This window comes from Antennarius striatus, chromosome 9, assembly GCF_040054535.1.
Source record: "Antennarius striatus isolate MH-2024 chromosome 9, ASM4005453v1, whole genome shotgun sequence".
NCBI classification, from domain to species: domain Eukaryota; kingdom Metazoa; phylum Chordata; class Actinopteri; order Lophiiformes; family Antennariidae; genus Antennarius; species Antennarius striatus.
This window is the reverse complement of record NC_090784.1, coordinates 21,170,001-21,182,535: the sequence shown is the minus strand read 5'-3', so window position 1 is coordinate 21,182,535 and position 12,535 is coordinate 21,170,001. Positions and strand designations below refer to the sequence as shown.

At 42.3% G+C, this 12,535-nt stretch overlaps 2 protein-coding genes and 1 long non-coding RNA gene across 5 annotated transcripts in view; 2 read left to right on the top strand and 1 right to left on the bottom strand.

Moving 5' to 3' along the window:
* Positions 1 to 1,579: 1,579 nt before the first annotated feature.
* Positions 1,580 to 5,499, top strand: LOC137602007 (uncharacterized). 2 transcript variants are annotated; one of them, XM_068324527.1, is made up of 6 exons: positions 1,580 to 2,000; positions 2,420 to 2,522; positions 2,701 to 3,110; positions 3,377 to 3,676; positions 4,107 to 4,197; positions 4,479 to 5,499. In XM_068324527.1, exons 3-6 carry the CDS (start codon positions 2,714 to 2,716, stop codon positions 4,894 to 4,896), a joined length of 1,206 nt encoding a protein of 401 aa, XP_068180628.1. In that variant the 5' UTR covers positions 1,580 to 2,000; positions 2,420 to 2,522; positions 2,701 to 2,713; the 3' UTR covers positions 4,897 to 5,499. The 2 variants fall into 2 exon arrangements, with proteins under 2 accessions (XP_068180628.1, XP_068180627.1); XM_068324526.1 differs by having other exon boundaries at positions 1,581 to 2,000; positions 2,420 to 3,110.
* A 233-nt stretch (positions 5,500 to 5,732) lies between these two features.
* The window catches only part of rpz (rapunzel), a 7,281-nt gene continuing 478 nt past the window's right edge, over positions 5,733 to 12,535 (top strand). Inside the window, exons 1-4 of one of the 2 annotated variants that reach the window (XM_068324498.1) lie at positions 5,733 to 6,842; positions 7,662 to 7,739; positions 10,034 to 10,090; positions 10,680 to 12,535. The exon at positions 10,680 to 12,535 is cut by the window's right edge and continues 478 nt beyond it. In XM_068324498.1, coding sequence (XP_068180599.1) covers positions 10,691 to 11,374 — 684 coding nt within the window. In that variant the 5' untranslated portion in view covers positions 5,733 to 6,842; positions 7,662 to 7,739; positions 10,034 to 10,090; positions 10,680 to 10,690 and the 3' untranslated portion in view covers positions 11,375 to 12,535. Of the gene's footprint in view, positions 7,740 to 10,033; positions 10,091 to 10,679 lie in introns of both variants that reach the window. The other variant, XM_068324497.1, reaches the window with a different exon arrangement.
* The window catches only part of LOC137601989 (uncharacterized), a 9,958-nt gene continuing 5,168 nt past the window's right edge, over positions 7,746 to 12,535 (bottom strand). Inside the window, exons 3-4 of the long non-coding RNA XR_011037121.1 lie at positions 8,952 to 9,022; positions 7,746 to 8,140 (exon numbers count right to left, since the gene is read on the bottom strand). This is a non-coding gene — a long non-coding RNA (uncharacterized lncRNA). The remainder of the gene's footprint in view (positions 8,141 to 8,951; positions 9,023 to 12,535) is intronic.

Sequence of the window (12,535 nt, the reverse complement as noted above, 5' to 3'; positions counted from 1 at the left end):
CGGAATGACAGTTTGTGATTAGTTTGTTTCATGATTCGTGTGACAGAAAGAAGGTCAAATCTCTGTCCCACACGCCATCGCCTGCCCCGTTCTTTGCACCCGTTTTTCTGCAACATGATGGGAATCTGCAGGTGAGGGGGTTTATGCATGTGGTCTGGGTGTCATAATGAAGTTTTAGTTTCATTATCTCCATCTGTCACAGAAGTCGTTGATGGATTTTAATGATGGATGTTGGATCTGATCTCAAAGATGTCTAGATTAAATTCTGAGTCGGATCCAGATACAGATGTTGAATCTGGATCACTTTTGCAATCTCTTGAAAAACTAAAATGTTCTTCATTAGACCTCAAACTACCGGCAAGATCCAACGGCCTCTTTGATTCACTCATGACTTCCTCAGAATTAAACTGTACTGGAGTCACACTTTCACATCTCCTGTTTGTTGAAATCACACCTGATGACACCTCGTCGTCTCTGAATTTGCAGGAGTGGCTTTCACCTCGAGGCCGGTTTGTGTTCACGTCCAAAACTGACGAGCTCCTGACGGTTACTGATGTGACCGTTGTGCCCAAACCCATCGCCAAAGACCCGGAGCAGAACTTCCACAACCCCTCGGTACCACAGCTGGAGTTCGCTCAGTGTCTAACCGACTATGTGGGTTTACCCGAAACACAAGAGGTCTTCCAGCCTGTAAATATGGAAACTCCAGGAGACACGCCTTACATCGTGTGGCCTGGCTCTGTTTGGGGGGTCGACCTTGGAAAAGTAGAAGTTGTCTCTTCTCTGCCTGAAGATTTCCTGAACACCACCTGTGGAGACTCTGGGTGCAGCAGTGAAGATCTGCCCCAAAGCCCAGACAGCAGTTCAAAAAACAGTTTTATTGTTGACCTCCCACAGCCGTGTACCTATAATGATTACTGTATTCTCAACAAAACAGCAGAAGGCTTTTCTCCTGTTTTACTGTCCAATGGATGCGGTGCAAACATGCCATCTAATTCCCTGCAAAGGGACGAGAGCTAAAAGTGTAAGATCAGCTGGTTTGGAGGAATTCAAAGGACTGGTGATGCTGATCAGAATACATAAACACTGCGCTGCAGGAATGATTGTGGATAGATTTGAAACTTTCATGCTCACATATGAATGTAAAGTCTTTTATGTGTTTTTATCATACATCTTTGGATTCCAGACAAAGAGTATTAATTACTTGTATGTGTGAATTTTTTTTGATTAACTCTCCTTCATGAGACAAATATCACATGTGGTGCAATCTGCCTTAGTGAATATGAACATCTGCAATAGAAAGTGGAAGAAAATGAAAATATATAATTATCACATAAACTGTATTTTAAATGCACATTCTAAGAAAGTTTTATTTGCCTGTCTTTATACTTTTATCTCCAGCTCTTAATCAAGACGTGCAATCACTTCATTGACGTTAGAGAAAAGGTATTCATGGGCCATCATCCAACTTAATAATGCTGAATTACTGGTATTGATTGTTGGAAAAAGACGTACTGCCTGCTGGAGCCAGTTGGCGCTGTTCTTAGAATAAACATAGAATGTGTCCAGTGTTCTGGGGATCAAGAAGAAAAATATATTTCTATTGATTTTTACCGAAAGCATTTAACTGTTTCCTGATGCAGCTATAGTGATTTTATGCATCTAATTTCTCTTGCAGGATTGTAGGTGGCTTGGAGTCTGTCCAAACTGATAGAGAGGTGAACTGCAGGGCCGTCATACCGGAGAAAACAAATAACCAATCACTGTATTATTCACACGTATGGGCAGTTTAGCATCACCATTTCACAAATTCTCTATGTGTTTGAATTGTGGGAGGAATCCAGAACACAAGGAAGGAACCCATACAGAGAAATTTGTTACAGGAAGGCCTGAAAGGTCTGGTAACAAGGCCAAAGACTGGACCACTATGTCACATCACACAGCTGAAGCCACCGTATTTCCATTTCTATGGACAATACTGATATGACTTCTTTTTTTCTGTAAGTCTGTAGAAATAATATAGTCATATATTCATACACACCCCATATACTGTACTGTATACTTATATCTAAAAGTGGCTTGAGTCTTTAATCAAAGCACAATTATTATGTCATTTATCAGGTGGCAGCACTGGTACTGGCACTATAAATATTTTACAACCACAAGACAAATTTAGTAGCACACACAAGTGCACTGTTTAACATGTTTTATTGATCAAAATCCATTTGATATTGGTCAAAAATGCATGACAAAAAACATGAATAATATGATAAACAAATTATTTACTCTTAATATCAATTTAAAACACAAAAATGTTGCGTTCTAATATTATTTGAATATAATATTACACGTCCCTTATGGAAACGTGTTGCGCGTTCGATAAGGGGCGTGTGTATGTAACTATCTGTATCTCCACCAGGTGGCGCTGCGGACAGGATTCTACTCTCCTCACAGCAGAAGAAGAAAACGAGGAAGGACGCGAACAGCCTTCAACCCGCATCCTTACTTGTTAGCTAAACCAGGTGTATATTACCGGTCTATCGCTGCGTTTTTGCGTGATTTTAAATCATAAACCGCAATAAATTCTTCTGTTTATTATGAATCTATCGTTCGTTGCGGCTGTCTGTGACCGGCCCACGTCTCAGTGAGTCCCCGCTCGGTGGAAGCTAAGCTAGCCTCACCTTCTCCACATCCAAACAGATCGACCCGGACGATGAATCTGGTCAGAAATGGAGCTTTACATCCGCACTTGCGGGACGACGAGGCTCTGGTGGTGGAAAACGCCATCCGGTTGGCGATAGACTCGATCATCAACGTCCTGTACGGAGTCAACAGCTCCAGGACTCATGAGTTCCAGCGGATGGTGGCCGACAGGGACAAAGAGATCCAGCGGCTGGAGGGCAGGCTGAAGGAGATCGAACGGGAGCTGCGGGTCCACCGCGGACAGGGATGCTCATCCGGGGGGCAGGAGAAGGCAACAGCCTCCCGAAGCCACGCTGGACCACCGGCCGCCGGTGACCCGCAGGCGGCGGAACGCAGCGGCTGCGACCCGGGCTGCACCGGTGCAGAGATGTCCGCAGTGCAGCAGGAGTGTGAAATGAGTTTCTCCTGTAAGTCAATAAATACAGATTCAGATGCACTCAAGGGATTTCACGACACATTTCTGTGGTTAATAATTAACGGATCATCTTGTTTAATTCGGAACCATTGCTGAAGATGAAGGAATAACATGAGCAACACCATATACATTAACAGTGTTTTAAATTTAATTTTTAATACTTTTCTGTCTCTATATTTTATTTTCCTAACAATAAGTGCATGAAACACTGAATGCAATCCGTGCCCTCCACCCATATGATTGCCATGTCTTCTCCAGTGGGACTTTTTGCGAGGCCTCCGTCACACGTCTCCACCCAAAGCCATGAGTCGGCTCTTCCATCATCCCCCAGCAGAGTGGGTCTGGAGCAGAGCTGCACCTCCCACTCCTCTGAGTCCTCAGCCATATCGGAGGCAGCCAGGAATCTGCCCATGTCTCCCAGCAGCTTCATCGTCAAAGAGGAACCGTGTGATATGGAGACGTTTTTCATCAAGTGGGAAATGAGTGAAGAAGGGTTCCAGGAGCAAACGGAGAGTACGAGGAGTCCGTATCAGGGCCAGGAAACCCCCTGTGAAAGAAGTAATGGACCCCATCTGTCATTCTTATCATCCATTGTTAAATTATAAGTCAATTTATAGGGTGGCACGAATGTGTAATGTGTGATCTTATAAAACTAAAGCTGGGCATCAAATATTACTTAACGCTGACTGAAGAATCAAAAACTCCAACTCAGATATCTTGAATTCAAATATTCTGGTGAATTTTGGGGATTTTCAACTTTATTTGGCTTAAAAAACATACTTGTGTTAATTTTTGATTAGCTGTACTGCATCCGCTGCCAGAGCCGACTAATCAGTGATGCATTTGTTGGCTTGAATGATTAAAGTTTGGTGTGAAATAACACAAGATATTAAGATATCTGTGTTACTAAAAGCTGTCACTAAAATAATCTTCTAACATGGCGGTTGGTTGTGTGGTGAATAAAATATTCATCTCTTCACCCTTTCAGGAAGACAGGAGGACAGAGAGAGAAGAAAGTGTGTGGAAAATCCTCAGGCGGACTTTGAGGGTTGTAACGTGTCTGAAGGAGAACAGCTGAGGTGGGTTCCATCATAGATACAGGTGAAGTTAGCCTATAGTGAACTCATTCCAAATTACACATCAAATTACAATCAATATTTATGCTACTAATAGTTTTCTTTCATGTAGCTTGACAAGTTTTATTTTTTCATGTCAATTGAAGACACTTAAAAAAAGTCTGAAATAGAGTCTTAAGGCATTTAGTTCTGAGAGGGCAGGAGCACAATCACCTCTCACATAGCATTAGTACTTTGTTACCTACTTATCTGTGTGGTCCCTTCTCACCTTTTCCCCTCTTCAGGAACAAGAAAAAGAGCGTTCCGATGTCAGAGCTGCCAGAGGAGGCCCAGAGGCTGAAGAGGGCAGCCTGGAGAGCTGCTTCCAGACGATACTACGCCCGAAAAATAGCCCGCCAGCAGGCCAACACCTCACACGCTGTTCCCTTTCCCCACGTTACAGACTCCCAGTACTCACAACCCAACTGGGTAGCGGATAGGAGGAGGAGGTTGCTCATATCAGAGTTACCCGATGAGTCTCAGATGATGCAGAGGGAGGCGTGGAGAGCCGCGTCCAGGAGGTACTACGCTAGAAAAACCAATCGCCTCCAGAATGAGAACACACAGTACGTTCACCTGCTGCAGAACACAGAGCCGTCTGAAGAAACGCTCGGATCAAACAGAGGAGGATCCCACAACACTGGAGGAATCATGTGCAGCTGATAGACAGTGACACTGGTGATGTTTCCTATGCTGCATATCCATTAAAGGTTGATGTTATTCTGTTCTGTAGATCCATAATCTCTAGAAATGTTTGTATTTTAATCACGATTGTCAGTTGATGATATTCAAATTTGTTCCAGGTCATTTGACCTGTCTAAATAGTTTTGACGCTATCTAATGTTTTGACTGAAACATTTGTATATTCCGTCATTGTTGAGTTATCAATTTGGTTTCAATTTCTCACAGGTTTTATTATATTTTGTCCTAATTTGAGTTTCAGCGCCCCCAGAGCCCAGGATTTGTAACTACAACCAAGATGTCTGAAGGTTCCCACTCATCCAGGTCATTGTTACCCAAAGACGTTTAAATCAACCCACTGGACTTGTAGGGACTTCCTTGAAGACATTTCACCAACTCTAAATCAATAGATGTAAACACCTTTTGGATGACTACAACAAAACACATCTAAAATTGGTCAAACATGGATGGATCTCTCAATTTAATTCTTAATGCTGTTAGGACTTGAAAATATATTTTCTGGGCTTTTTGTAACATGTTGAATTATAAAAACCAGATAAATTGAACACATTTGTGTCTGTGTTTCTGTCACAATTGAAGAATCCACTTAAATATTTTCTATAAATTTCATCCCTGATTGCACCAATAATCTCATTTTAGGCTTTAAAGTGTTTTACCTCAGTACCACTTGAAATAAACTAAACTTATTAACCTTTAAAAGAAGAAACTCTTTGTTCCTCAGTAGCTTCGTAATAAAAGAAAGACACGATTTCCTTTTTTAAAATTTATTTCAATATTCACATACTGAAATGAAACCAGAAGAGCACTGTATCATGAAGAATTGTCTGGTGTCATGGATACCCACTGAAGCGTCATATGAAGCTGGTGTTTTCAATTAATACGCAGACCTACTTCAGAAAACAGCAACAGGGTCTCTTGGATATAAAAGGTAATTTGTACCCTCAGGCTTGTGCGACCTGTTTTGCCACTTCCTCCAGACATGATTACTGTGGCTTTCAAACCGCCAACAGGGCGCTGCGGATGCCCCTGAGCTAAAATTAAAATTAAAAAAGAACAATAACGTCTCGCAATAGTCGCGGTTTGCCGCCCCGGAGCCTGATTATTACGCGCTGCGACCGCCGCCAGAGTCACAGCTGATGTTGCACAATTGTGGTTATTACAGTAACATATAGGAGTGTAGGTATTCATCACACTAAGACTCCATGTAATGTGATCTGTTCGACAGCTGCTGCGGGTGAATGTACAAAGACGACAGGCGTGCGTCCGGGTGGAGCTCCGGCTGCGCCTCAGTGCTGAACACAAGCGACACATGCGCCTGTTTTCCCCAAGAGGTCTGAGCCTTGATGCCGACAGTCAGTTCTGAGCGGATAACGGAAGCTTTGTCGTTTTTAAAGGAAGATTCTATCTTCTTTTTTTTCCAGTTTCCATCACAGTGAGGACAGGCTTCTCTCTGTTGCTGTCGCCCGAGGCGAGGTGTTCCTAAGAAGGAATGAAAGCTCCTGAACCAGATGTAGACTGAGGTCTGGAGACACGTAGACAGGCAAACGCCCATCCTATTTGTCATTACGTGTTTGTGTAATATAGGACGTAAACAGGATGGACATCAGCCGAGTTTTGTAGGGAACAGGACTGTCTTTCAATGCTCTTCCGGCAGCTGCCAACCTCATTTACATAGGGGCTTATTTGGGGGACAACAGCTTCAACCGCCAGCGAATGCATCCCCCCCACGTAAGAATCCATTGGACTGCTCTACTCGAACTGTCATACAATAAATCTTTGTGCTACAGGACTGAATTTATGCATACTAAAGCTTGGATAAAGGACCAGCCAGTGGCTCGTTTTGGAACTACTTTGACGCACTGAATGGATTCGTTTGCTGCACAGGTTTAGCGACTTCATACCTACAGGTACGTCAGAGAAATGGTAATTTTAATTTGTCAGCTATGCTACAGTACTGTTAGCATTAGTACATATAATATTTAAATATTTAATAACTTTAGATAGTAAATAAATAGCTCCACCATCTGCTGTGCCAATTGCGCCTGGCTTTCAAATTCATTTTAGATTTGACTTTCTTTAAGTGCAGTTTCAAAACTTTCCGTATGAGCTAAAAACTATAAGTATTTTTATTAGTATAATTACCTTTCGAGACGAATAGACTTCTCTTTTTTTCTTTAAAGAGACCTTCAAGAGCTCCCTGTGCCTTTGGATGCACTTGCGCACTCTTGGAGAGGTCCATTTGAAACCCATTGCTCTTGTTTGGCATGATTGAATTTTACGCACTTTAAATGATTTCCATGCCAAATTCTTCACTGTATTCAACAAGAAAAGCGTCTGTTTGACTGATAAATACCATCAATGGACTATCTGTAGTCTCCCAAAGAGGCTCCAGGGCTTGGCAAACGCACGAAACGCAGCAGAACGCGCCTCAAACTTCGGATGCGCACTTTTTACCTTTCCTTTTCCCGTATCAGCTGTATGACTAGTGAATGGATCAAAGTAAGTTTAGTTCTGAGGGGTACGACTTGACATATGTGAGGAGTGGGTTTCATCATTTAAAGCAATTAATTAGGCAATTTAAAATCTAAAATTGTAAATAATATATTTTTGGAGCCAAACTAGCCATTTTGGGGGTTTTAATCGATATTTTATGCTCTTTATAAACGTTTTGTCCAACTTGATCACCCCTACAAATTCAACATAGATGGAAGTGTCCTTTTTTGCAGGGATTGCTGGGAAGAAGACGGAACCAGTCGAGGTGGGGACTCTAGAGAAGGAGTTTCAGGCATAGTCAGCCCCTAAAGGTAAGGAATCCTGTCTACTGCTGACTCCAATGGTGCCCAATATTGGTCTGGAGGAAGATAAAGGCTGTATATCCAATATTTGTTGGAAAATATAGAGGTTTTCAGGTGTATTTTGGTGTCTATGGAGTGGTTGTGATCAGGGAGGGTCAGGGCATTATGGTGCATTAGCAAGGAAACATGGAGGCACGGCTAGGGGGAGCCATAGCTGGGTAGGAAGGGTTCTCAGTGGGCCTGAGCTCTCAGGATGGGGCGTTTGTCTTCTGTTAGTACTCACAAATATAGAAAGACCCCAGAAGATACTTCATTGTCGTGTTATTCCGCATTATAACACTGTTTGAGCTTCATTAGCCTGAAGGGTGTACACTTCCAAAGTGTCCCAACGAGATCACAAGCTGTGTGACCTGAGGAGACAGAGAGCAAACTGTTAGCTGACACGAACACGTAGCAGCAACTTGATAAAATAAGTGTTTAATATTGATATAATACACTTGAGATGTGTTTTGAGTCGAATATGTTTACATCCGGGTTAGCATTAGCTGTTGATGTTGGGAATGGAGAGCGTTAAAGATGGCCGCTCCGCTGCGGAGAAGCAGGTGAGAGGAGTCGCTGACTTCCTGGTTAGACAGACACAACTGCTTTGTTGACAACCCAGGAAACTAAAATTTATTCTTCATAATGACTTGAACTTTATTTATTTTTGTTTGCTGCTAAAATGTGGAAACACGTAGTGATGCAGAAGCTGAGTCACAGTTGGTCAATACCTACTGACTGAGATGTGGGGGGGCGGGGGGTTGTGTCGTCATTTCATTTAAAGGTCATAACTCAACAGTGATTGGTTCATCCGTGAATACTAATGAGTGACCCCTAATTAATATTATAATGAGATTGATAGTAAGATAATTGATAATTTCTATTAGAATATAAAAAATATATGATCACATCAGACCTCAGCTGTCTTTAGATGGATCAATACACAAAATAATCACCTTCACCGGTTAATGCGTGCCTTTAATCGTGAATCCATAATTTCATTTGCACAAAGGGTTAAATTTCAGTTTCAGGTTAAAATAGATCCGCTAAAAACTGGCAGCATCATTAAAAACCACCGATTTGGCACAAATATAGCACAGAGGATCAATTATTTAACAACATTATTCAGCACCAATACGTTCAAAAGACCCCTATTAAAAATGTTATTAACCCTTTCATTACCAGTGTCTGCTTTTGCAGTGCTTCATGTTGTGTTGGGATGTGGAGAGTTTCCTGGACATTCAGGGCTTTATCTGTGAAAAAAAGTAGACAAAATAGAAAAAAAACAATGCATTAATGGATTTGTTGATGATGCAGGAGATGATAAATTAAAGCAAATGACATCTGTTGAAAAAACCCTCGCATCTATTACTAAAGAGAGGCCCATCTTTCATCTTTGTGGCTAAGAATGATCAAATTCTGCAAAACTGATCATGCAAAAGAGTTCTCGACTTGATCTTTCTCAAGAGTTCAAATGAAATGATGCATAGCCTCGTGTTATTGCAAGAATTTGAATGCCTCATCGAAAGTCAACCAGAAGCTAAAGGGTTAAACCCCTGCTCTTGCTGCAGCAGCTCTCAGTCCACTGTGGTGGTGCTGAAATCAGATGGAAGTTAAAGGAGTCTCCGTCAGCAGAGGTAAATCACTGCCCCCTCTGGTGGGCATGAGTATTTAACAAGAGCATGGAATCCAGAGAACAGAAACCACCGGAGCAAATTAACATGTGTGTCAGGAGCTGTTTGGACATGTACAGGCTAGTCATCAGCTGTGTGGTATCTGCACGACACGGGGGTTGTGACTGATTTCTATCTACAGCACACATCCTGATCCACATCAGTTCCTGAAGTAGAAGATTCTAGAATGCTTAGTAAGAACACAAGCATGAATGCTCATTCATTGGTCAGTGAATTTGTGTAGGTTTGTCTTTAAATGTCTAAATCCTCCCTTTAGACCGGCGTGAAAGCATATTTTACACGCCTTTGTTATGTAACACAAGTCTCGCTGCATTGCCTTTACTGTCCCGCCCAACATGTCTTCCTCCTCTTCCTCATGTGGCTCGCTGCCACCGGGGAGCTCTCAGCTCGGTGCGTAGAAATGAACAATGAGCAGCCTGGTGCTGAAAAGCTGAATGGAGCCGTGTAGTAAAGAAGCAGCGAGGCTGTTAACTCCTTCACTGCTGAATAGTCAACCAGGAAAGGAACTAAATTGATTTGTGTGTGTTTAAATGTTGTCCCATTTCTGAATCTGAATTTCTTGTCTTGCAGGAATTAACCTGATCAGGACGACGTTCCTGTGTGCAGCCAGAAGAGAAGAAATTAAATGTAAGGAGCTGCTGCGCTGGAGCATTCAGTGAAAAAACTAGGAAATGTTCTGTTTCAGAAAACCTTTCAGGGTAGAAGAAATGGAACCAATCCATTAGTAGAGCCACAGTAGAACAGATTTTCTGTGAATGTTGTTATTAGATCAGTGTTACTTGTCTTCTAGTGAAGCTGTGATCAATTGAATGGCAGTCAACTGATCTATTATCTATGAAACTGTTGGATCAGATCAGAATTATGACCATAACTTATTTTCTGCTTTTTCATAGCTGTCAAATGTTTCACAAGTGGATTACATAAATCTATTTGTCTTAGTTTGACATGTTTTCATTGTGAATAAAGCTAGTTGTTTTAATAATCCAGCTACAAAAAACCCCACAAAATCTCTGCTTTATCAATCCAAACATGTTAAATTACAGTTTATATGATTTTAAAAAATCTCTTCCAAACAGTTGGATATTCAATCTCTTTAATGTCCTGTAATTATGGAGATTTCTGGGACACATTAAACTTGAAACTGAATCTTCGTGAGTAGGTTGGTATTTAGGCAGTCAGAGTAAATGACTTCTGTCACCTCCCATCGCCGTCACAGACGCCGACATCATGATGGAAGACGAGATTGTGGAGGACCAGGCCAAGCTGAAGCAGGGCCTGGTCAAAGTGCTCCAGTGTGTGGCCACCATCTCCTCAGCTGCAGCCGTGGTCAACCCCATTTTTGGCGTGGCCGGTTCCTTGATCCGGGTGGTGCTGCATCACGTCGACGACGAGGACATCCGCACCCTGAAGCGCGAGTTTGGCTCGGTCAACCGGGGGCTGGATCAGCTGTCCCAGCTGAATCGTACCACGCTGGTGCAGATCAGGAAAGAAACTCTGGATGGCCAGTACTGCGTCGTGGAGGAGAACCTGAAGAACCAGTTCAGAATGTTCATGGAGATGGTGGAGGCCCGGCCAGAGCACCGCGAGGGCAAGAAGGATGACTTTGAGGAAAGCTACTCCAATGACTTGGGAGACCAGAACCTGCACACGCTATACGATGGTGTGGTGGGAAAGCCGAAGCTCTTCAGCAAGCCCATCCTGGAGGTCTACCTGAAGCACTCGCAAGGCGACCGCCAGACCATGGAGCGTCTCTGCACTCGCCTCACCTACCTGTTCTGCATTGGCCTCATAGCCCTCATGGGTTATGCCGCTATCATCGGAGATGACGAGGAGGGTCTGACCGAGGAGTGGGCCGAGAAGATGGAGCACGTGCAAGAGAAGATGCAGGAGGCTCTTCGTCGATGCAAATGAATCAAGAGCAAGAAGAGCTTCGTGCTTTTTGCACAGCTTTTCCTTCATGGTCAGGACTTGTGTCCACATTCCCTCTGTCTCTCCTTCCTCTTTCTTTTCTATATCTGTTAGCACTTTGTGAGCATCTGAAAATGTCCACTGCATATAAGCCCAGTTATAATAAGCAGCCATCACTGCATGTGCAAGCAGTCCTGGAGTCACAGGGATGAATCTTCTCCCCAAGTTGAGATAAAGGTGACAAAATTACTGCTAAATATTTAACTTGTTAGGTGATGAATCTGGATTTGGTTTCTACATAAATTCTAGTCACTAACCAGTTGTTGGATTAAGCGTCTGGAACCTGAAGAGGAAACTTGGCTCCAGCTGCTGTCATACTAATACTTCACCACTAGAGGGAGCCACGTGGATTCATCAATGTCTTATTTTTAATGGTCTGTCATCGATGCAGTTGCTAGGACAGACTTTGTTTGCCAAAGGAGTTGTGTTGTCAAATTGTTAGTAGAAATGAGCATTTTAAAAAATGCATCCCCAAAGAGAAGGAAGAGAATCCCTGTTTTTAGACCTACAGGATGATTGTCATTACAGGATCACCAAACAGTATAAGGGTCATGCTGTAAACGTAATTATTCTTACAACTGTAAATTGACAGCATGTGTGTCAGAAATTTTTTTTTTGATTTAATCATGCACTTTGCTTACATGCTGCTGTTTAGCTCCAGGTGACACTAATATCTGACACTTTTTGCGCTACTTAATTTTCCAGTAAGAATAGAGCAAATAAACCCAAATTGATTTCTAATGTTGTAATTCATAACTAGTATCTGGCTAAAGACTCCACTACAGAAAGAGACACTAACTTTAGTCATTTGTGAGGTCAAATTTGAACAAATCTGATATTTGCTTCATTATAGGGGCTTTGATTGATTTATGATGATTCTCTTTAAATGTGGTGTAAAATGAAGTAATTACGTCACTGCATGAATGCCTCCTCTCTCGACTCGTTCAGATGTTTTTCTTTTTCATGTTCACTACAGCCTCATGGCAGGAGATGCACCAAGTTATGTTGTGATGTAAGATTATTGACGGGTTTCTTTTGGTTTATGGACATTTGGAGCCTTGATAAGAAGTCACACTTATTGTACACTAAGCCGAGGCATCAAAA

What these genes read in the sequence shown, in the direction of transcription:
- LOC137602007 (XM_068324527.1), top strand. Translation starts at nt 2,714, where the DNA reads ATGAATCTGGTCAGAAATGGAGCTTTACATCCGCACTTGCGGGACGAC. An exon ending in GTGTGAAATGAGTTTCTCCT is followed by an intron (nt 3,111 to 3,376) that starts GTAAGTCAATAA and finishes TGTCTTCTCCAG; the next exon opens with TGGGACTTTTTGCGAGGCCT. An exon ending in TCTGAAGGAGAACAGCTGAG is followed by an intron (nt 4,198 to 4,478) that starts GTGGGTTCCATC and finishes TCCCCTCTTCAG; the next exon opens with GAACAAGAAAAAGAGCGTTC.